General features: G+C 37.5%; 1 protein-coding gene across 2 annotated transcripts; it reads left to right on the top strand.

Moving 5' to 3' along the window:
- The first annotated feature begins 36 nt into the window (after positions 1-36).
- On the top strand, positions 37-23,393 carry ttc21b (tetratricopeptide repeat domain 21B). Of its 2 annotated transcripts, XM_088352665.1 has the most exons (29): positions 37-208; positions 465-594; positions 715-825; positions 893-1,059; positions 1,149-1,271; positions 1,384-1,541; positions 1,640-1,724; positions 1,813-1,911; positions 1,994-2,186; positions 3,507-3,604; positions 3,691-3,891; positions 3,981-4,098; positions 4,170-4,327; positions 5,316-5,537; positions 5,864-6,102; positions 6,172-6,244; positions 8,705-8,815; positions 8,886-9,024; positions 9,385-9,491; positions 11,168-11,356; positions 11,498-11,608; positions 11,684-11,765; positions 16,627-16,777; positions 16,857-17,018; positions 18,522-18,717; positions 18,861-19,085; positions 19,911-20,031; positions 21,737-21,804; positions 21,882-23,393. In XM_088352665.1, the coding sequence occupies exons 1-29, from the start codon at positions 170-172 to the stop codon at positions 21,957-21,959; spliced, it is 3,954 nt and encodes a 1,317-aa protein (XP_088208791.1). In that variant the 5' UTR covers positions 37-169; the 3' UTR covers positions 21,960-23,393. The 2 variants fall into 2 exon arrangements, with proteins under 2 accessions (XP_088208791.1, XP_088208792.1); XM_088352666.1 differs by lacking the exons at positions 37-208; positions 465-594 and having other exon boundaries at positions 758-825; positions 897-1,059.
- The last annotated feature ends 1,731 nt before the right edge of the window (positions 23,394-25,124 follow it).

Here is a 25,124-nt window from a genome sequence, read left to right as displayed (position 1 = left end):
GAAGAAAATGACCTGTCCGTGGTTGCTACGCAACTCAAGAAGAGGGCGTTCAAGATGGCGAACACCCCGAAGAAGTAACATTGCACTGTACCCTATTTTTTTCATCATAAATACAATTGAAACATAAAAAAATGTTGCTTGTTCACTTTTCATTGACTGCCTTATATTAATGTTTATCAGCAAAATGGAAAACGAAGCGATAACATTGGTAAGCGGACATTTTTTCTCATTCACTCGCCATTTATTAATACAGTAGCCTACTGTTTTTATCCACAACTTGTTTTTCCAATGCAATGAAGCTCTTATTGATTTTGTAGATGTGTAGTTACAACGTTGTATTACTGCTTACGAAAGCAATTCTACTGTATTTTCTCAGCATCATGGATACTCATGCACAAGCGCTGATAACTATAGAAATAACGAGACCGTGTCAAATGTTTTTGATTATTTTCCCTCTTTCTCAGGCTTTAATCAGATTTTATTGCAACGAAAAATATTTCAACCACGCTGTGAACGCTGCAGCAAATGCTCTGACAAAAATCAGAGGTGACCCTGTCCTTAGTTTCTACCATGGTTACGGTAATTTAATGCAAGGTAAACCTGAACACATGGGGAATAAAAACGTTCTTATCTACCGTACGATTTCACTGAATTTGTTGTTGTTGTTGTTGTTTTTTTTTTTCTCTGTTTTCTGTTTTTCAAAATGAACCACAGATTTAATTGGAGAAGCAAGGGCAGAATTGGACACGTTAAAAGATGCACAAGATGTGTCACTGTGCACGCTAATGGCACTTGTCTATGCTGAGAAGAAAAAGACCAGACCTGGTAAGGTTTTTAGTTGATGGCGTACATGTATCAGTGTTGTTTTTTTTATTGTGGATATAATCCCCAGACAGAGAAGTTGTTCAAGAACTCGAAGCACAAATCAAAGAGGACCGCAAAAGTGCTTCTCCCCAGAGTCTTTACCACGCTGGCATGTTTCTCTGGCTATTGGGCCGTAATGATAAAGCAAGAGAATACACTGAGCGAATGATCAAGCTCTCCAATGGTTCAAAGGAGGTGAGAGCACTATGTTGTTCTTTGTGCAAGAAAACCATTTGTGACTTTGTCCATGGTGGGCATGTAAGTTTGACACATTTCATTACCAGGGGATAATCTTGAAAGGATGGATAGATGTGACATGTGGGAAGGAGGCATATGCCAAAAAGGCTGGGAAGTACTTTGACGAAGGGCTGAAGGACGGGCCGGATGTTTTCGCTCTGATGGGAAAGGTAAACATATTTTTGAATTTCATTCTTTATCCGCAGTTTCAAGACATTTGTTACAATTTATATACCTGTATTTCCTAACTCTGTAATAAAAAGTATGTTTTCTTTTTCTAAGGCACAATATTATGAATATCGTCAGAACTACTCTGGTGCATTAGAGGTGGTTAACAAGATCATTGCTGGTTTTCCTGTCTTCCTGCCTGCTCTTATTAAAAAAATGAAGCTGTTTTTAAATCTCCAAGACTGGGAGCAAACAAAAGAGGCCGCAATAAGGTAAGCATTGAGATAGACACTGTCAGAAGACATGAGCCAAAGGAAAAACATTGTTTGGCTTCAAACACATTACCATGTGCATCTTATGTATCATTCAGACTCCTACAAATGGACAAAAACAACCTGGATGCTCTACACATTCTAACGTTACATTCTTTATGTAAAAATGGAGATATTGTTGAGGTAAAGTCACACAATTTTAATCAGTACCTCAAGGTGTGTGTAAAATTTTCTGAATGCATTTGTACTGTTTGTCCGTCTTACTTGGCAGGCAACAAAACATCTTTCTCACCTTATCGGCAGTCTGAACATGCTGGAACCAAGGAACCCTGAACTTGCTTATAGAATGTCTCTTGCGATTACCAGAGTTGTAAGATGTTCTTATATGTGATATTCTTGAAATTTGTGTAAGATGATAATTTATTACCGTATCATGTCATCATTCTTTAAAGTGTGGACGGAATGAAGAAATACTTGAGCAAGTTTTCAGAATGGTTGAAAAAGCATACTGCGCCACGGAAGGGAATTCAGATTTAGCCACAGAGTTGGGCTACCTGATGGTACTTCAGGGTAAAATCAAAGAAGCTGTTAAGTGGTATAAAACAGCCATGACTCTTGATGAGACCAGCCTCCCTGCATTGACTGGTAAGTTTATTGCTAGTGCCGCCTGTCCTTTCACTTATCTGCACTTTCATGCTTGTAGCCAAGCAACACACATTCTGAAGGAAATAAAAGTAATTGTTTATATCTTATTTATGAAATTAAATAAATTTATTTTAAGAGTTTGAATTGATCACCTCAAAGCCGATGCTGGTAAATAATATTTTTTTTCTCAAGTGACAGCATGCCTGAATGGGGTTGTTTACAAGAAGTATTTTACAATAGATACTAAATAGTTAATTGTGGTTTGGCACAAGTAACTTTTTTGGCTCTCACTGTGAATGTTAATCTTCTGCTTAAACTAAAAAAACATTGCCTTCTGAATTCTTTTTGATATTTTTTTGAATAAAGGTTTGTTCAGTAATTGCAGAATGAGTGATTGTTATAGAATCGACGCGCACACATCACTACATTAAATCGCAGAGAAAGGCAGGTTGTCGAACCCCTTTCCGTGGGCCTTGTTTAACCTGAACCACAAAGATAACAGATACTCAAGCATACAGAATGGGTGAATATCACAATTACACTCTCCCTATTTGTTGCTCTTCCAGCTTTTTAGACTACGTTTGAAGTAGAATTAACACGTCATAAAGTAAAATATGGAATTTCCCAAGCCTTATCAAACACCCAATACTAGTAAACGACTATATATACTGTAACTAAATGTGTCACGCACCATGCCTGTTTTGTGACACCCCAAGGGGGGGCAAAAAGAATTAAGTACTCTTTGAAAGGTAAAAATATGATAAGTACAAAATGAGTACCGGTAAGTACGATAACTGGTGCCTACTCTGCCACAACCCAGAACTTGAGCCAGAAATCGTCAGCAGCAGAGAGAGCTTTCCAGACTTGTGACCTCAGTGGTCCCTCAACTACCCAGGCGGTAAAAAATTTTAGAGATTTTATATATATATATATATATATATATATATATATATATCTCGCCAAACCCTACTCATGCTACCGAGAAAATATTGCGTATTTATCAATGATATAAAAATCTCACAATATTTGAAAAAATAATAATAATGTTGATAAAAATACAAGAGGAAAAAAAATTATTGCGTTCTTTTACCATAATAGCTCTTAGTGGCAAAACTATCCGAAATCAAACTACACCGCATTATTAAACTAGCCACCAGAAGGTGCTAGGACTCCACAAATAGTTTACCCTTTTTAACAAATGTGCTGCTTTTAATAGTGTGGCATAAGGATGATTTATTGTGGCACTTTCATTATTTCAATATCAATATATTGGCTTCATTACATCCCGATTCAAATGTAAATAGTGACTTTGTTGCACAGGTATAATTCAATGCCAGCTGATAGAAGGCCGCCTAGATGATGCAGACCAACAACTGGAATTTCTCACAGAAATTCAACAATCCATTGGAAAATCTGGGGTATAGTTAATGAATAATAGCTCTTAAGTGAATGTTTTTTTTCCACGAGCGTCTTCAAAATATTTATTTAATGGATGTCTCTTCAGGAACTCTTTTACCTGCGTGCGCTTGTAGCAATAAAAAAGCGCCACGCTCAAGAAGAGGTAACCAAGCTCCTGAATGACGCTGTGGAAACACACTTCTCTACGCTTCAAGGCTTACCTTTGGGTGCGGAGTACTTTCACAAGTTGAACACGGACTTTCTCCTTCAGATTGCGAAGGAGTACCTTGCTCTGTGTCCCATTAAGGTACCACTTGTCAAATCAAGTTCCCACTTGATATATGTACGTTAAAATTACTTCTCTCATGGACTGTTGCTGTTTATCCTTCGACCCAGGGTCAGTCTCCTGCTCCCCAACTGAGGCATTGTGCTGCATTGTTGGATACAGTGGTTAAGATGGTACCAGGGCTCCTTCAGGGGCTCTTTTTACAAGCCAAAGTCAGATATCAGACCGGTAAGTACTAAGCCAGCTGCGTCTTCATTTGACTTTTTAACTCCTGTACTTGTATATGTGTGTCTATTCAGGTGATGTGGATGCAGCCCAAAGTAGTCTACAGCATTGCTTGGAACTTTGTCCTTCTCATACCGACTCTCACCTGCTCATGGCACAGATCCACTTGTCGCGTGGCAGCTTTGCGGCATGTTCACAATCACTTGAGCTATGCCTGAGCCATAACTTTGAAGTGAGATTATCATAATTTTTCCACATAAAGAAACAGGGAATTGTCAGCCTGGGATCAGATGTTTTTTTTGTGCAAGCCTAGAATAATGTTCGTATAAATGCCATTTGCGCGCAGTCTGATCCAAGATGCTAAGCACCGGCGACCTGATTACAACTTTTGCCAATATATAAAGGATTATTTCATTCATGTCACTAACTAAAATCGCACAAGTTCCAAGTTTGCTCCAAAGGTTTGCTCCATTACTGCTATCCAGAAGCATGGACTTATTTATTTGATATATGGCTACATACAACCGCTGCATCCACTAAATATAGATTGCCGCATTTTTGCCCGGGTGGCCGAGAATAAAACGGAAATGTCCCAGATAAATCCAACCAATACACATCAGGGTTTTTTATGGAGTAAGTCCACAGTTTTTGCGACACCGTAAATATTACGGATGAGGGAAACACCGTGTGCATGAATGTACACAAGCAATTGGACTACTCGATAGGTACTGTATATATGCTCAAGTAACCAAGAAATGAAATCACTTAATCCAACCATTTCAACTGAAATATTTGCAGTCGGACTATGGCCTTAATTTCTGTGTACATTTACCTGGCTTTACATAATTAAATACTGGCATTAGTCCAATTCCAATCCGTACGTAAACATAATCATTGTAATCACACATAACTTTGATAATACAGAAAGCGGAGTTTGACTGATATAATGCAAAAACATCAACAACTATTGATGCGTGATCTTAGATAAGGAGATTGGAACCTTGATTTTTGAGTGACTCTGTTTATAACAAACCAGTAGACATGAGATTGTTCTCCGTATGAAGTATCAAAAGCATTTCTATCGAGTCTCCTGAGTAACATGACTATTTATAAATATACTTCAGTGAACAAACACAATTCAAAAAAACGATGTTCAACCATACAGTATATTGCAAATAAGTTACATGAAGATAATGTTCTACTGTACTTGTCTGTTCCAGATTCGAGAACATCCCTTGTACCTGCTGATCATAGCTCAGGCAAAAAAGAAAATTGGTGAACTGACGGAGGCTATTCAGATTTTGCAAATGGCAATGAGCCTTCCTGGAGTCTGCAAGACTGAATCTTTTAAATCCAAGAACAAAAGGGTCGACGTGAGTTCCGCAGACCGTGTCTCCATCTTCTTGGAGTTAGCTGAGGCTTTGTGGCTCAATGGAGAACAGGTAGGAAAAATACATATTGCTATGTGCGATAACTGATACAGTTTTGCTTCAGAATACCAACATCAACAACAAAGAAGTCTTGACCAAATTGTGCTATTACTTCTATAGAAAATAAAGTTATCTTATAATTAGTAACATGAATGCTGTGGGCTGATTGAATATTATACCCTAGCGTCAAGTGACTAATTATGTGTTTTCTTCTCTATCAGGCCAATAACTGACATTATTGGCAGTATCGGTTCGATAACTATCAGCCCCATAATGATAGTGCACCCTTACATTTTTATATGCTGTGTCCGGTTACAAATATGAATTCGATATCACAGCATGAAGCAGCCAAGGTCATGCAAGATGCCATCAATGAGTTCTCTGGAACGATCGAAGAGCTCCGTGTCACTATCGCCAACGCAGACCTTGCTTTGCTTCGAGGCGACACGGAGCTGGCGCTGAGCATGCTCAGAAACATCACACCCGAGCAACTTTACTACATCCAAGCCAAGGAGAAAATGGCAGACATTTACCTGAACCACAAAAAAGACAAACGGCTATATGTAAGCTGCTACAGGTAAGAAGTGAACACATTTAGCAAATACTTTTATCCACTTATTTGCTGTAATATCTTTTTTTTTTTTAGGGAAATGGTGGAAAAACAACCTGGTCCTCAAACGTACGTTTTACTAGGGGATGCTTATATGCACATTTTACAGGTAAGTAACAGAACCCATAAAGGATTTTCATTTTCATGGTCCAAGAATAACACAAAAAATGTGTGGCAAAAGCAACAAGTCCACTACTAAAATTCAACTTTCTGGGTTCAACCCAATACGGCACTGTTTTTGTCGAAAATTACCAATTTGTTGGCTTTTAAACACAATTACGGTAACTATTTTTGGTTTTGGTTTTAAATTGAATTTAAGCTTTTTGTTACTTCATCCACCCATCCATCCATTATCTGCACCGCTTATCCTCAGTAGGGTCCCTGGTGTGCTGGAGCCCATCCCAGCTATCTTCGGGAAGTGGGCAGGGGACATCGTGAACTGGTTGCCAGCCAGTCGCAGGGCACACAGAGACAGACAACTCACTCGCTCATTCACACCTAGAGACAATATGGACCGGACAATTTAACCTGACATGCATGTTTTTGGAATGTGGAAGGAAACCCACGCAAGCACGGAGAGAACATCCAAACTCCACACAGGAAGGTTCGATCTCATGACCTCAGAACAGTGCCGCACACGCGCTAACCACTGCGCTGCCGTGTCGCCCGCTTTATGTTACTATACAACCAAATTCTATGGTTTGTTTAAAAATGTTACCCTTATTAATCAGTCAATCAAAATATATATTTTTGGTATAAATAGGGATCAGAATTTTCCGCGGATCCGCGGATTTCCGCTGTTTTTGAACCCCAAAGGTCATTCCCGTAAATCGTCTAAATTCGATGAGAAAATATTTTGGGGGGGTTAGGTATGATACGTGACTGTTTCATCACCCCAAGTTAGCAGTTAGAAAAATCGGCAAAAAGAAGCGCAGCGCATTAGATCTATAACACACAACAAATAGATCGACTCCTACCATTGGTCGATAGGTTCGCTGATAACCAATCAGCGGAGCTTTTGTTCAGAGCATTGGCTTTCTCAAACATGGCGCTCCTTCCGGTCTTTTCAAACGGTGAAATGAGTGTTTGAAAAAGTAAATATGAAAATACTAAGAAAAGAAGACGAGGCTTTTGTCTCCGAGATTGATAAAGGAATCAAGAATAAATTTAAGTGGTCATGGCTGGAGAAGACTGTCACAGACTGACATGTATTTTCTTCAAGCATGTTCAGTTTGTGCATTCTATTTTCAAATTAATGATGAATGGTTATTAATGTATATATTTTCATATATATTGTTGATTAGTAGCTAAATACAAGGTCCATCTTCATCATCAAAACACAACAACAATGGTGATGGTTGTAACATTGTAATCCCCCAATTGTTTTAAACATCTTAAAACTGAAAAAAATACATGGTTTCTGTTTTGTTGGATTTAATTCATTCTAGTGCAATTTTCACATAGCAAATAAGATAAATGCCGTTGGCTTCGGGTGGGTTTGCCCCCCTGAGCCCCCCACCGGGCTCCGCCCTGGACCTGGCCGGGGCCTGCGGCCCCTGGACCCTGGCTATTTCAGCTGAAAATGAAAATCTCCATTCTGATCCCTGTATAAAGCAACATTTTGGGGAGATTTCAAATAATGATGATTTATTTTTGTCAGTATTATTTTTAAAAGTAACATGAACCCAATCTTTTCGGGGGAAAGCTTTTAAAGTAACGGTTGGGTCGGGGGGAAAAACGAGCAATGCAAAGAAACATAGGCAGCTGGGCTCTTCTGCTTTTGTCTTGTTCAATCCAGAACAACAAAGACAAGACACTGGAGCTTGATTTACGCATGCAGGTGTCCCAGCATTTTTCACGTACTCTCTCGCATCCATTTTGTAGCTCCCTCAGTCTTTTATTATCAATTTGCATCACATTTACATGTTCAACAGACTTCACGTCCTTGCAGTTGTTTACCAGGAAGCAGAATTTTTCATGTATTGCCAATCATATTGTTTAAATAGTCATTTAACGGCACAATGTGAATGAAACACAAAAGTGCTGAACACACCGGTCTGCCCCTTCCCAAAATTGCTATCTTGCACATCTTAAAAAAACTGAAATACCCAAACAGCATGAGGCCCCTTGAAGTTGTTATCTTCTTAAACTCCCACTGCAAACTGAATATATACAACTCATTTAGCCATAAATGAGTAAATGTACCATAGTTAATAAATTAGTAAACATTTGATTCCTATATGAAAGCTTTGAAATTAATTAAGAAAATTAGATAAAATAATGGATTGTTAGCCGGCATTTTATTGTTTTCTATAATTTTATCTCAGAAACAATGTTTCGGTCAAATCAGGACACAACAAGTTGTCTTAACTTATCCTTAAGGGATCCCACGGGAAAAGCTGAAGCTTAATTTGGTCCCATCTTGTTAACTGCTTGGGCATTTTCTACAACTAGTGCATTCATTGGCCCTCTTTCAACCCAAATTGTGTTATTTTTGACCCGCTTGTTTTTTAAGTTTGCCCTAATGCTAAGTCTCCCACCTCTTACTGTTCGTTGTGTTTATCTTCAGCCAGAAAAGGCCATTGAGGTGTATGAGCACGCTTTGGAGAAAACCCCCAAAGATGGAGCCCTCGCCAGCAAGTTTGGAAAAGCTCTGGTCAAGACTCATTACTACGCCAAGGTTTGTGTCGATATACATGATAGCTTTTCAAAAATATCTCGGTGTTGACCCAAAGGTTCTGGTTACGCAGGCAATACATTACTATGAAGCGGCGCTGAAATCAGAGCAGCAGAATTTCCTCCGCTATGACCTGGCCGAGCTGCTGATGAAAATGAAGCAATACGAGCGCTGTGAGAGACTCCTGCTTGACTCTTTGTCCAGTGAACCAGGTAAAAGCACAAAGTGCATTTTTTCCTGTTGTCATGAAGAGACTGAGTTTATCCCCCTCCAAAACTTGGATTTAGCCTTATTTAACATGCAACACAATACAATAAGTCCAGGTAGAAAATTGAGAGGGGATGGTCATAAACAGGTAAAGTATTTATAATTTTAAATGAAATGATTTTATTCAACTAGTACACTCTATCACTCATTTTAGATGTATCTTGTAAAATAAGAAAAACGTTCTTTAAATGAGAGATAATATCTAGAACAAAAATGTATTTGTTATTCAGGGCATGTGAGATTTTTTTATATGCAATATTCTAGAGGAAATGTCTGTAATGACAATCTGTCTTTTTTGAACGAAGTGAATGAACTGGCAGCCCTTTCCGATGATTGCCGTTATCTAATGCTGTTGGCTAAGGTCCAAAATAAGGTTGACAAAACAAAAGAGGCCCTAACAACACTTCAAAGGGTAAGTTGGTTTTATTGTTTGGTACTTATTCAAATTTTATGTACAGCAGACCCCGGGTTATGGTTCAATGTTATGTGTTACTATGTAGAATGTTATGTTTTTTTGGCCCCTTGTTACGGCATTTTTCCCACCGTACGGCATCAAAAAACATGTTTTTCCTTGCCCAAAAACAAAATTATTCTATATGATTGCTAATAATGTGCCTCAGACATCTCTCAGATGCCATTCTGCCATATAAGATGCTGGTCTTCTATTTGTTTCTGTCTTGGTTTCAAGAAAATGACAATATGCTATTGGCTAAACTCTCTCCCACAATGCCTTTACTTCTCTTTGTTCAGTTCAGAAACGTTTGTGCCTTGTAAAGACTTTGAGAGTTAGTACAATACAATACTTTATTTCTTGTACTGTATTTATCAGCTATGGGTTTCAAGACTTTCAGTGATTCTAAAGGGAGAAGCAAAAAACTAACCACTAAAACGTCACTTGCGATTATTAGAAAATACAAAGAAGTCGCTAAGGAATATGGTCATGACTAATGGCTGTAACCAATAGATAATTGTACAATTAAGAAAAAGCAAGTTATTAGAGCAACACAGTTTTCTAAGGCCATGAAAAAACTCGCAAATTTCATTTTTTTATCTCTATCCGCTGTCTCCTCCCCCTCTGCATCCATCCACTAACTTCACTGTACCAACTCAAGTCACGTCACACCAAAGATAAAGGTAATATTTAATCCAATACATGTATGTTATATGTAAGAAGTACCGGGGTACTTCTTATTTATTTTGTTAATAATGTTTAATATGTTTATACAGAGTTACATGTTCTTACCTGTTAACAGGGAGTTTGGAATGCTTTAACGGGGTATCCACGGATCCAAGAAAATTTTTGAGAGGCATTAAATTCATTATTCTAAAAATAAGGCCTTAATTGGCATTAAAATGTATTCAATCCAATTTTCGAAAGTCTTAACAATGTGTACACATTAATGAAATTTATATTTGTTTGACCTAAAAGGTTTAAGTAAATTAACCAATTGTCCTTTATTAATAATTCACCAATTTACTTTTGTGGCAACATTATGTGACCGCTAAACCGAAACTATCGAAACGGCTATGTGGTTTCAGTCGGGCCTTTCAGAGTAGATGTATGACTTCTATCTACCCATAATTCACACAGCAAGCTTGGACAGATACTTTTACGTTGGACCATGGGAAAGTGTACTTCTAATGAGAAATGACTGTCCAACAAACGTTTTCCGCCATGGTTCAAAGCTGTGCCAGGCAATGTGTATGAGGCACAATCTATTGTGTGCAAGAAATACTTGTATTCCTTTATTTTGTTTGTTTCAATTCTGGGTTTTTTGTCGACTTAGTCTTAAATTTGATTTCAAAAGGCATTAAAAAGTATTTCAAAAGTCTTGAATTTAATTTACCTTAAGCTGTAGGAACCCTTGTTTAGGTTATTATAAGCCACCATATGACAATTTCACCTTGCGATACCCACCTCTGAAAAGATTCATCTCGTATCCCGGGGTCTACTGTATTCTTTGTTGTATATAAGATCTCCAAGCAGACCAAGTATTTAAATTTGTTCCAATATGAATTAAAATTGTGGCAACATATGGATTGAAATGGATTGCAGTTATTATCACTGATCATTAATTCCGTTCCAAGGCCCGGGATGTGCAAGCCAGGGTACTAAAGCGAGTGGAATTGGAGGAGCCCGACGCCATCCCCATGCAGAAGCAGCTCGCCGCCAAGATCTGCTCCGAGATCGCTCAACACTACACGGGCCAGAGGGGCTACGAGCGAGCTATCAAGTTCTACAAAGAAGCTCTTGTTTACTGTGAGACAGATCACAAGGTTTGTACTACTGAATCAAAACGTCCTATGTCCTCCCTATCGCAGCTGTGCATCTTTTAGAATCTCATCCCTGTGTGTACAAACAGTCTTGGGAGTTTGGGGAAGATTATAAGGTTGATTGACAAAATTCCATATTTGTAGGTGATGGTGGAGTTGGCCCAAATTTTCCTGACTATCGATGAGCTCGATTTGTGCCAGGAACAATGCGGTGTCATCCTGAAGAATGACCAGTATAATGAAGATGCAACTCTGGTGTGTTTGGTTAATTTAGGCAGCTATATTTTCAGACTTATTGGTGCGGCCTATCTTATGTGTGTTTATGTTTAGATGATGGCTGACATCATGTTCAGGAGACAAGATTACGAGCAGGCTGTCTTCCGCTATCAGCAACTCCTAGAGCGCAAGCCAGGTAAAAAGCACGTCATTGTGTACAATGATTTGATAATTTCGGGCAGGGTATAAATTGCATATCATCCTGAAGAACTTGAATGTGGATTTATTGTGTATTTAATGTTAGCGACCATCATTCAATCTAATCAAAATAAAATATATTTGCTTAGCACTTTTTAGACACCCTAATGCAACTAAAGGTGCTGTAGAAAACCAAGTAAAACCATGAAACCTATACACTAGTAAAATGTCCTTTAAATCAGTCTTTATTCACACAGGGATACAATGCAGCAATACTAAAACTGGTACGTGATCCCACCCGATAGCACACGTATTGCTGAATATCCGGAAAACTACAATAATCTTATCGACATAAGAGCGGCTAGCGGCACTGATGTGACTGCTAGCAGTAGTGGGTAGATTCACAGATGTTGCCACTAGCACTAGCAGCTAACGATCATTGATTTTCCAAAATCATAATTATCAAATTTACGCTATTTTAAATCAAACTTTTCAGAAAGACAAGTTGTGTTAAAATATTTTGTTTATTTTTGAAGGACTTAAAATGTGAATTCATTGTGTATTTTCATTTTAATTACCGTATTTTCCGCACTATAAGGCGCACCTAAAAGCCTTTATTTTTTTCAAAAGCTGACCATGTGCCTTATAATACAGTGCGCCTTATTTATGGATCAACATTAAGTTTTCCAACTAACTTGCATCCGCCGACTAGATTTTACCCCGAACGGCAAGTAGTACGCGGTGGATGCTGGGATTTATTTACCGGCGTTTCATTGGCTAACCAATGTGTCAATCATCATTTGAATCGATCTTTATTGGCTAAAGTTATTCGGAGGTCAAGAGGCGGATTCTTTTTATCATTTACAGACTGCCATTGGCTCAAACGGCAAACAAAGCCTGCAATTGGCCGAAAAAGACGTGTCAATCATCATTTGAATCGATCTTTATTGGCTAAAGTTATTCGGAGGTCAAGAGGCGGATCCTTTTTATCATTTACAGACTGCCATTGGCTCAAACGGCAAACAAAGCCTGCAATTGGCCGAAAAAGACGTGTCAATCATCATTTGAATCGATCACTATTGGCTAAAGTTATTCGGAGGTCAAGAGGCGGATCCTTTTTATCATTTACAGACTGCCATTGGCTCAAACGGCAAACAAAGCCTGCAATTGGCCGAAAAAGACGTGTCAATCATCATTTGAATCGATCACTATTGGCTAAAGTTATTCGGAGGTCAAGAGGCGGATCCTTTTTATAATTTACAGGCTGCCATTGGCTTAAACAGCGAAACAAAGCCTGCAATTGGCCGAAAATACGTATATGTGTATAGCATGTTGCTGACGGCATAGAGAAAGCATTTTTTTCTATTCTGTATTTGTAAATATTGTATTCTCCTGGATTTACTACCCTCACGGATATAAGAGGACATTGCCTGCACAATATTATGAACACAACGACTTCAGTGAGCTACTCCGGCTTTCTATATTATCCCTGTATCTTGTTTCAGACTGAACTCGATGTTTCTGTGATAAGCGGTGCAGATAATGGATGGAATGGAGTGTCTATTTTTAAATTCAACTCAATTCCAAGTGTTTATTGTCATATGCACAGTAAAGTTGCGAGCGAAAAAGAAAATAGATACGAAGGAATGGTTATCATTTATTGAATCCCAAGACTTTAACCTTCCAAATGATGGAACGATGCATTTGAGTGACATCTTACGGACACCGCATCTGCACCTGTTCTCGACACGTATTTGCGTCTTTGCAAGCTTTGGGAATGTTAAGGGGGTAATAAGTTGGACTGAACTATCTGACTGTTTTGTCCACGTTCCCATTGTAGCGCCTTATAATCCGGTGCGTCTTATGTATGTCAAAAATAGGACCAAAAACTATTTTTTCGGGGTGCGCCCTATAACCCGGTGCGCCTTATAGTGCGGAAAATACGGTACTATCGTTAGCAGCTTACGTAACTGATGCAACCGCTAACACTAGCATGTAGCATCACCAAAGGAGCTCTTAGCATTAGCAGTTAACGATTAATAATACATTTTTTAATTCAAATTTGCAAATTTACTTTTTCAAAAATTTTCAGAAACTGCAGTTGTCTTGAAAATGTTTTTGATTAATCGTGAAAGACTTGTGGATTCATCTCGTACTTTCACATTAGAGACTAATATTAGTGGCTTCGTCGCTGATGTGACTATGCATTAGTGGGTAGTGTCAAAGAAGTGGCAACTAGCCTTAGCAGCTAACGATCGAATACCGAAATATGTATATATTTTTTTCCAAATAAAAATATGCAAATTTACACAATTTAAATTAAAGCCTTTTGAGAAAGCAAAGCTGCCTTAATATGTTTTTTTTTTTTTTTGTGGAGGACTCAAATATGTATTTATTGTGTATTTTAGCATTAGCCACTATCGTTGGCAACTGGTGTAACCAAGGTAGCTGCTAGCTAATGTCGTTTTATTTTGCAATTGCACACTGTTTACACCACTTTTAAGGTTAAAACTTGAGATTGTATTAAAGTAAATAAGTATATAAAGAAACACAGTCTGAGGCGGAGATTGATTTTGGGTAGCCCTTTTATCGGAGGTGCATCCAAACTGAGCTTCCCCCTAGATCTGCTTCCAAGATGGGCTCAGAAAGAAAAGACACCCATACGATAAATACTAGCCCATTTATTCAAAACATAGGTGTAAAACGACATACCTGATTAGCTTAAAAAATGTCACATGAATACATGAAACAAACCTGATTGGCTACTCACATGATTAAATGGAGCGATAAAAAGCTGGTCGCTAAATGAACAGTAAGAAAAGTGAAACTTTTGTAACATAAAAGAACAATGAGTTACTGTAAAATCAAGGGAGTATATAAGGGGAGGCAAGCTTGTGACCAGACTTCCCGGCACTAAAGTGAAGGACATCTTGATTAATAGTTAGCAGACCCCAAGATGATACAATTGTTGTAAGAATACAAACAGCACCTGGATATAATCTTTGGCTTTGTTAAGGTAATTTTATGGATAAAATCATACAAAGGCACATTCAAACTATTATCAAACTATAACTTCCCTTACAATCACCTTACATATTTATATATAAATTGTTTTCAGACAGCATTGTTTTCCTAAAGATTTTGTCGGCGAGTTTACAATTCACTTAAATTGTTTTATGTTTAATCTGAAAGGAAAGGGATCAGCAGTAAATGCGATAAAATCTTGTCACTTGATCTTTTATGAAATAATGGATATACCTGTTTATATTTACAATACCGTAAATCCCGGACTATAAGCCGCTACTTTTTTCCCAAACCTTCAGTGATGCGGCCAATTTATGTAATTTTTCTAACAGCCGCCAGCGGCGCTCGAGTACAAAAGGTAGGATTTAGACCGGTGGAATATATGCGCAGAGGAAGACTGCAACTTCTTAGCTTGACAAATTATATTAGCGTAGACATATCCTCATCATGCAAATTGCAAAAAGAAAGGCACATAACGTAGCTTTCAAGCTGAAAGCAAACGAGCAGTCCGATCAAGAAGGAAACAGAGCTACTACACGTTAACTTCACTTTGCGAGCGTGTTGCTAGCATGTTTTTGAATAAAGGAGCGTGGGACAACGTCTATATGACAAAGTCTCTCTCCCATACTTGGGAAGACGACTTTGATGTCGTCAGTTGTAAGAAGGAAGATGAGGACGGTTTACCGTGGTTTCTAAAGTACGGTATGTTTTTTTTAAAAGACCCGTTTACTGTGTTGCGAGCGTGTTGCTAGTAGCGTTTTGCTACCCTTCACAGGCACGGTTTGGGATGAAAGTTATAATATTCTAATTAAAGCTTTGAAAACTCTCTCGGTGTACCGTCTTTCTTTGTAAATATGTGTAACCGTTGTATAATATGTATTTGCACCTGTATATTTTTGTAATGTATTTATTTGAGACACTCTGATATGTTTTGCGAATTAAAAAAGAGGGGCGGAGCAAACGCAGGCTGCCCGGAAGTGGGGTAAAGGTGAGTGAGACCTGTTGTTGCGGCGGAAAATAGTGGATATATATTTTTCCCACCCTTACCTTTGGAAATATAGACTTTTTTTCCATGGATTAGTTTCAACGGGTACCCGGACTCTGCAGGTCTGCATCAAACGTTAAGTACCGGTATCATTTTCTGTTCAGCTTGCCGGCAGTGGTTTTTGGATTGTGTACTTCATATTCAGTTACAATCGCGGGAGTCAAAGCCGGGTTTGGGCTAATTCTGTGATAGTGTTACATGTTTTAATGTGGGCGCATGCGGCTTATATACAGGTGCGGCTTGTGTAAGTACAAAATCGGTTTTCCTCTTAAAATGTGGTGGGTGCGGCTTACAATCAGGTGCGCTCTATAGTCCGGAATTTACGGTAATTATTGTTTTTGCCATGCTACCCATTTCAATTTGTCGACCCTTATTGTACAATAAAAATATCATTGCATTATTTCAAATTCACATCTAGTGTAATTATACAAAACATGTAACTGATTATTTTATACATTAAGATGGAAAACATGAGTGTTCAAAAGCATTTGGTCCCAGCCAACTTTTTATTTCTCACACACAATTTGACAGAGTCTTGGGTAACCCACCATACAGCAACACAAACAAAAATATATACAATTGACATTCCCAAAAATAACAAAAGAAACAACGACAACAAAAAAGATAATAAAATACAGTAAATAAAAGGTGAGGTGTTTAGACATCAAGTAAGGTTTTAACTGTGTGACAGCTATTATGCTATTTTCTTTCAAAATTTGTATGTCTGGATTGACTGTTAGAAAAAGATATGTGTGACATTGTTTCCTTTCCTCTTTTTTACAAATCAAAGACAACTACCCAACACTTTCACGTCTCATTGACTTGTTGAGGCGGGGGGGAAAGTTAGAAGATGTGCCCAAATTTTTCGATAGGGCAGAAAAGCATTCTTCCCGTGCAAAGTTTGATCCTGGTTTTAACTACTGCAAAGGACTTTATCTTTGGTAAGTCCGATTTTGCTTCACATTTCAATGTTTCCCTCTTCTTATGGGCTATTCAACTAAATCCGTGCTTGCTGCTCAGGTACACGGGGGAACCTAACGCTGCCCTGCGTCACTTCAACCAGGCACGCAAAGACAACGACTGGGGCCAAAACGCAATTTATAACATGATTGAAATCTACCTCAATCCTGACAGTGACACTATGGGGGGAGAAGTTTTTGAGAATTTAGATGGTGAAGTTGGGTAAGTGAAAGAGAAGAGAGATACATGTTTTCTCATATCGATACCTGATGAAAATCATGCCAATGAAGACTGAATTGAATTGAATTGTCTTTATTGTCATTAATAACAATGTAGTGAACATTGTTTGCAGTGAGATTAGACGTGGCACTCCAGGATACCAAAGTCAAAAATTAAGAAAAAGAATGTCAGAATAAATAGGCAAAAATATTTACAAGGTAGTCCTTGCAGAATAGAATTAGAGTGAAATTGTGCATCGTAACACTAGTGCAAATAAAAGTAGTGCCATAACATTGAGCAGCAACAAGAATTCCTAAATGAGTGGATAAAAAAAGTATGAGTACCCATTTTTCAATGAAACCATCAAAATAAATGTTTTTCACAACTTTGTGTGCTTGTTTAGAGTGGCCTGCGATTAGCTGGCAACCAGTTCAGGATGTCGGTCCACTGCCCACTGCACAAAGATGGGCTCCAGCATCCCCGCCACCTTAGTGAGGATAAGAGGCATAGAAAATGGACGGATATTTAGAGTAGTGATGGCCCTGCTGAACATTTTTGTTAGACGTATTTAGAAAAAAGATAAAATCACACAAAATCCAATGATCTGTGTTTGTGACTTTATTTGTCTTTACAATTCCAATAACATTAGACATCTTTGAAAAAAGGTAGTGTTGGAGATTAATGCTTGACTTTATCATTTAATCAGCCTACACTTGCTTTGTTTGAGAATTATAACAAGATATTTGAGGAGCTATTAGATAGATATATAATACATTAACATTTTACAAGTTCTCCGATACTTAATGTCCCGCATGCCTTGACTAAGAAAAAGGCATCACTCATTTTTATCAAGTTGCATTATCTTTTCTGTTCACATTTGTAGCTACAATAAATAAAAAAAAAGATATACAAATGCATAGACAAGAAACAACAATAAGCTATCAAAATATTTGATTACGGCATGTCAGTATAATTTATTCCAGCAATGACTTGCCAAAGAAGTACAAACGATTAAAATACTACGTTTTGTGTATGTCTAGCAGAAAAGAAACACAGCGTGTTGCGATTAAGACACTCGTTTGCAGACTTGGGCAGCTTAATGATCAAGCTGTCAATCCTAATTCAATTTGCAATCAAACCCATGCAGGAGTGTGGGGGGGGAAAATGAAAAATTAATTCTACAAACAATACAAAACTCAATGTACTGGCAAATTAAGCCATGTGGCTCTCAGGTGTATCATGCACATTACAGGTGGAGGTAGAGAGTAGAAATGACCAACTTGTTCTACTACTTCTATTGACAATCAAAATATATATTTTTAACTAGTGGTGTTGACTGATTGAATAGCATAGTGTGATTCAGAGGGACTAATAATCTAGTCTCTGCAAAAATGACGTTTTTGACAGATCTGTTTATTCATTTCACTATTCATCTTTCTTCAGATATTTTTGTCTTAACTTCTCAGCAACGATGGTAGCTAACATGAATCCTCGTATCTAATTTAGGAACTCTACAGAGAAGCAAGAAACAGAGCAAGTTGCTGTGAGAACAGCAGAGAGGCTTCTAAAGGAGATCAAGCCACAAACACCCGGTGGACATATACAACTCCGTATCCTGGAGAACTATTGCCTACTGGCCACAAAACAGAAAGCTAACATCGAGAAAGCGCTGTCTGTTTTCACAGAGATTGCAACCAATGAGGTGAGTAATCCGTAACGCTACGCTTGACTACACTCTTTGAAGGGTAAATAATGATAACCGCTTGCTACTCCACCTTATTTCAACCTCCTGGTTGGTGTTGCCGCCAGGATCCTATTTGACCAGGATGTTGTGTTTGAAATCAGAATGAACATGTGCCGGCGCTGCTTGCCATGGCGACGGCATACATGATGCTGAAGCAAACTCCTCGAGCCAGGAACCAACTGAAGCGGATCGCAAAGATGACGTGGAATATTGTGGATGCTGACGAGTTTGAGAAGAGCTGGTTGCTCCTGGCCGATGTCTACATAAACTCGGGGAAGTACGACCTGGCGGACGATCTACTGAAAAGATGCCTCAATCATAATAAGGTCTGCTGTGGCGTAAAACATATACAGTGCCGTGAAAAATTATTTGCCCCCTTCCTGAATTCAATTTTTTTTTGCATATTTACCACTCGCAAAGGTTTCAGATCATCAAACCAATTTTAATATCACACCGAGATAACCCCAGGAAGTAGCACCAAAAAATAAGGCACCAAAAAATAAAAACCTATCTCGCCCTATGCGAAAAAGTAAAGAAAGCATCTTGAGTAAAATCAGTTTCCTTTTTCAAATGAATTGGTATTTTTTTATATTATTTTTTTATATATATATTTTAGTATCCAAACAATAAAGTATCTTGATAAAATCAGTTATCAAAATACTAGAGTATTTTTTGTTTATCAGAAAATTATAATTATCTTGATATCAATCTGACATTAGTTTTGTCAATATTTGAACCCTTTCTCCTAAAACAAGACATTAATTGAATAACAGTGTAGAAAACTTGTTTTTAAATAAAGACTTGGGCCTTTGCCCATTTTGTGCCAAGAATATTTTTTTCAATATAAAATCAATTGGGTAATGTCGAAATATTGCACTTTTAAAATGGTTACTTTTAAAGGTTCGATTGATTGATTGACACATTTCACTTCCATGTAACTGAGATTTTTCAATATTTTGTTAAAATACATAGAACTAAAAAAGAAAGAGACCGACTGTTTTTTGTTCTCATGCGAGCTATATATATATATATATATATATATATATATATATATATATATATATATATATATATATATAAAACCTAATATACAAGCATTGTTTTAATGGAGAGCAAATGTTATCAGTAATTAACCTGTATTTTCTTTGCAGTCGTGCTGTAAAGCATACGAGTATCGGGGTTTTATAATGGAGAAAGAGCAAACTTTTCGAGATGCGGCCTTGAACTACGAACTGGCTTGGAAATACGGAAATCAGTCAAACCCAAGCATTGGTATGTTAACCCTCATGCTACATTGTCTACATTTTTTTTGTAATTTTTGAATATTTTATCTTGAAATCAAAGACCAAGCATATTAAAAAAAACACAAGTAAGCTGACATTTCCATGAGGTGTCTAAAATGTCCATCTTCTGACCAGTCTAAGGCATTGCAGCATTGAAATAATAATTTTGATTCTGCAACATAACATACTTTACTATTTTTGAAGTGTACACTTCCGTTGTGATTCTGATTTTTGAATGCATAGAAAACATCAAAAATGCATATGCCGTGATTACCACATCAATTTCTTTGTTAACACTTGTACAGACGTCCATCCATCCATTATCTGCACCACTTATCCTCAGTAGGGTCGCGGGGGTGCTGGAGCCCATCCCAGCTATCTTCGGGCAGTGGGCAGGAGACACCTTGAACTGGTTGCCAACCAGTCCCAAGGCACACAAAGACAGACAAATCACTTGCTCATTTACACCTAGGGACAATTTGGACCAGCCAATTTACCTGAAATGCATGTTTTTGGAATGTGGGAGGAAACCAGAGTGCCCCGAGGAAACCCACGCAAGCACGGGGAGAACATGCAAACTCCGCACAGGAAGTTCAATCTCATGACCTTAGAACTGTGCTGCACACGCGCTAACCACTGTTTCACTGTGCTGCCCTTGTACAGACGTATGCATGCAAAATTTTTGTGTTGAGAGCATATACTCCCCTTTTGCATTGGGTAGAGCTAGAAGCATGCAAATTATTTGCCTTTTTTCTAGTAAAATCCTAAATGATGCTTACTTGTACAAAAATGTCCAGCCTCGATGTTAGTGGCACTTGGTAAAGACATAACTGTCGGATTTGTTTGTTTTTTTTAAATTAAAGTGTTATATTTTGAATTTGTACCTCCAGGTAATATTATGCAGGCGTGTGAGCGTCTTTATTTCAAACGGATTTTCTGCATAAAGATCGGCTAGGATTTTGTTAAAAAAAAAAAAAAAGATAAGTTACGTTTTTGAATCTCAACTGTGATTGCTCAGTCTCATGTTTCAATTTTTAAACCATGATTGGTTAAGGCAAGGGTGTGTGGTGCTACTTGAGCTATTTGTGCAACTGCAATAGTGAGTTGGACGCTGGAGAGTGGTTGAATTGCTTATTTTTTTGTGTGATGGCTAAAGTGCATGTTGAGGTTTTTGAGTTTTTCCTTGCCCTCATGTAGGTTTTAGATCAGGGGATGGTGTAATTATAGTCTGTAGTTTGCATTAATCTGTGGTCTGTGAAGCCCCCTGAGACTCCTTGTGATTAAGGGCTATACAAATAAACGTGACTTGAATAGTTTGTGGTTTGCAATAATCTGTGGACTGTGCAGCGCTTTGAGACTCTTTGTGATTAAGGGCTACACAAATAAACATGACTTGACTTGATTATTTTTGCCGAAGAAGAAGCCCTTTAGACAATTCTGGCTAGCAAACCTAACAGGATCCCAGTTCTGAGGTGTCAGAACATGCATTGTCGAGGGAGTTTTCTCCCGATAATCAGGCTGATGCTAAAAACGATATGTGTTTAGATAGCTCCGATGCCAATGAACATTTCTAGTGGTTTCAAGTAATAAACATTTTGAAATATCTTGCTTTGCTACCACAAGGGTTTTAAGCTAACTAGATTGCATTGAAATTCTGAAGATTGTATTCCAAAAATATTTTTCCAACCTTCCAGGATACAAGCTTGCATTCAACTACCTCAAAGCAAAGCGCCATTTTGACGCCATTGATGTTTGCCACAAGGTGAGCTATAAGTAGATTCGCTGTTTAAAAATTGTCTATGATTTGTAATCATCTAAATTATTTTGTTTCTTTTACAGGTTCTTGCTGCTCATCCTAATTATCCCAAAATGAGGAAGGAAATTTTAGACAAAGCTCGAGCTGCCTTGCGGCCATAATATACTGCATGCTAAATTGTAGATAAACATCATGGACACAACTACTTTAGTATTGCGTTGAGAGATAAGTTCACTTTGAATATTTAGAAATTGTATTCTCTTTGTTTATAACCTGGCATTTGAACCGAGTATTGTAGAATTTTTTATATGTATCCACTGTACATATGTGCACAGGCTCCCTGAGCCCCAATTTATGAAGACCAAAGTGCCTTTTACTAAATGTTTATAGTATTTTTTAATTGAATATATTTACAAATATATCCAAACCCCCCCCAAAATAGCTTTAATATACAACATGATTGGTTTCTGAGGTTGTCGTTGCAAAATTAAGATGGCATGTGGTGGAGGATAGAAACCTGGCTACTCCTTAATAGTTGTCCCGATCATCGATTGGTTACGACCCCTTGGTGAGGGTAATGTAATGTGTGCCTCCTCTACCTATTGATAATTGCAAGCTTTGTTTTCATGGTTATCATGTTTTTGCTTCTCCCTTTAGTATCCTTGCAAGTCTTAGTGAATAAGTACAATGAAAATAGTGAGGCATTTTAGGATATTTTTATAGGCTGCAGTTACACTTTGAATTAGTGGGTTCTTAGGTCAAATGTTCTCAACTTAAGGTTTACTTGTATATTAAGTTACAGTTTCTTTTTTGTCTTTATCATTATTCATGAATTTAGGAGAATATTTTTGTGTGGGTGTATGTGCTATATTTCAGACTTTTTTTTCTTTATGAAGAATGCCTTCCTGTTTCACAATCTAATGATATACAAAATACTCTGTCAAAATTTTTGTATTACAGTTAAATTACCTGCAAAATTGTTGCTTATTTTAGGTATTTTTTATTTTAGTTTATTTTAATTGCTAATTTCTTAGGTACATTAATTTTTGAGTAATTCATATTATTTGAACTAGTTTTTATTGTAATATTGTACTTGAAACGAAAATAGAATACGCCACAACTGTGTTTATTTGCGTACACTTTATCCAACTCATTGACAAAAGAAATCTATTAGAATGAGGGAAAAATGATTTTTCACAGAATAAATTACTTGCAAAAATATGGCAAAGGGAAAACTTATCTTTAAGATAATGAAAAATGGAAAGGGGATAAAAAATTAAGACCTTCAGTGCACTGGCGATAAATTGTTTTTTTCTAATGTTGTTATTTTTTACAACTGTTGTGCAGTAGATCTGTTTGACGAAGTGCTAGTGTGAATCTTTTATTTTGGATCGATTTTATTGATAGGTTTTTTAATTAAATAAATAGTAGCTCCCACATATTCCGGCATTATGTTAGAAATGTTATTGTAGTACAGTACAGTAATACAGTATATTCTCTCTTGTTTTGATGAGTGTTTTTGTGATTGTGGTCCTTAGAGAGCAAAATGCATTTTATATTTTGAAATTGTTAATAAAATACTGTTTTCAACAAGATTAGATTTGTTTGTGTCAATCATTGAACCAAATGAAACTCAAAACTGCCCTAACCAGGTTTAGCCCACTTGTAGCATGGAAAGACAATGTTTCTTTGCTTATCTAATCTTCACATTCCTGAGCACATTGTAGATGCAAACACTTGTGAAGATTATCAAGGGAACTGTGGAATACTAGAGTTCACCTCAAACATTAACTTGTTGAAAAGATTTCTTGAAACCATTCATCAGGAGATGTCAACCACTCAATCTAAGAAACAAAAACAAACAAAAAAAAAACGTTAGTAAGTCGCACTCACCCAAGTTACTCATCTTTTGTTTCAAGGATAAATTGATAAACGCTTAATGTGGTGAACTATGATAGCGACTTCTTATTACTTCACTCCAGGGGTCTTAGTCTCAATTGAGTTGGGGGTCGCTGAAACTTGGATCCGAGTGAAGTTGGGCCAAATGGGCTTTTCCACTAAAACAGCGCTGATAAAAACATTCTGCTGTGTTTAAAGGGACAGTGTTTTATATTTGTCCACTAGCTGTCGCTGAAATCTTTAGTGAAACCAAAAATAAGTCCAGAAAACCCAAACTACGGAGACAGGAAGTGAGCAAAAAACACCCCTTTTCTTACCACTTTTACCCAGACTTTCTCAGGAAAAGGGGGATAAGATTTTCTTTTATAAACAGAATTAACAATAGGGAAGAAGAAATAAAAAAGAGGCAAACAAATAAAACTGGAATAAAAACAAAAGCAGGGAAAATAAAGCGCAAAAGGAAAATAGCAAAAAATAAGGGTAAAAAAGTAAAAGAATGAAAGAAAACACAAAGCAATTTTCTTTTTTTTTCTTTTTTCTTTTCCTTTTTTACATAAATAACTTTCTTTCTTATTTATTTTCTTTAACTTTTCACTTTTCTTTTTGTCCGTTCTTCTTTTCTTTTTGATATCTTTTTTCTTTTCTTTTTTATTCTTTTATTTCTTTTCATTTTAAAAAGTAATAAGGTGCGCTTTGGTAACTTAGTCTCTGTACCTTGTCTTCTTCCTTTGTGATTTTAGTACTCGCTTTCGGTGGCACGACAGAATGCAGCGTCATCTAGTTGGGGGATTATATTCACTGTCCCTTTAACTTTCCTGTTAAGGCGGGGGCCTCAAACTATCATCCTGGGGGCTGCAATTTTGAGACCCCTGCTTTAAAGAAAATGTTCCTATTTGTTTTGTTTGATTCAACTTTTTGGAGTCTTGTTATATACCTGCTAAATAGGTGCCTTTCCTTACTTCTTTTGTCAAACTCATGGCCCGGGGGCCAAATGTGGCCCAGCACATCATTTGATTTGGCCCACGAAACAATGCTGAGAGAAGTTCAAGAGAAAAATAATCTGCATCCTGTCTTTGAATGATTTGAAGGTTTAAATATTTCTAATGTATGTCGGCTAATCCATGCCCCTCACCTAAAGCACCCATTATAGTAGTATTTGCTAACTACCATTAATCAACCAGAAAACTTTGAGGAAACCTGTCCCAGTGTTTTTTACTTGAACCTGGGTGTCTTGAAGTGTAAACAAGTGTTAGCTCCTTTCTGTAATACACGAGCATAATGGCCCGGCATTGCCGGGCATTCTACTTGGGCGTGGTAGTTGGGGTTGTGGTTTGTTTAAGCAGAGGGACTTCTTGATAATAAATTTGCTTCATACAGACGTCCTCTAACTGTCACAGTAGTTACAGGTAACTGCAGACTGTGTTTGA

Source organism: Urocampus carinirostris, chromosome 14, assembly GCF_059441175.1.
Source record: "Urocampus carinirostris isolate Australia breed hairy pipefish chromosome 14, RoL_Ucar_1.0, whole genome shotgun sequence".
In the NCBI taxonomy this organism is placed as follows: domain Eukaryota; kingdom Metazoa; phylum Chordata; class Actinopteri; order Syngnathiformes; family Syngnathidae; genus Urocampus; species Urocampus carinirostris.
Note: the sequence above shows the minus strand (reverse complement) of the source record. Positions and strands in the feature narration are given on the sequence as shown.

Coding starts and splice junctions, on each gene's coding strand:
- ttc21b (XM_088352665.1), top strand. CDS start 170: ATGTTTATCAGCAAAATGGAAAACGAAGCGATAACATTG. Junction 1,060..1,148: donor TCTCCAATGGTTCAAAGGAG/GTGAGAGCACTA, acceptor TTTCATTACCAG/GGGATAATCTTGAAAGGATG. Junction 9,492..11,167: donor CCCTAACAACACTTCAAAGG/GTAAGTTGGTTT, acceptor TTCCGTTCCAAG/GCCCGGGATGTGCAAGCCAG.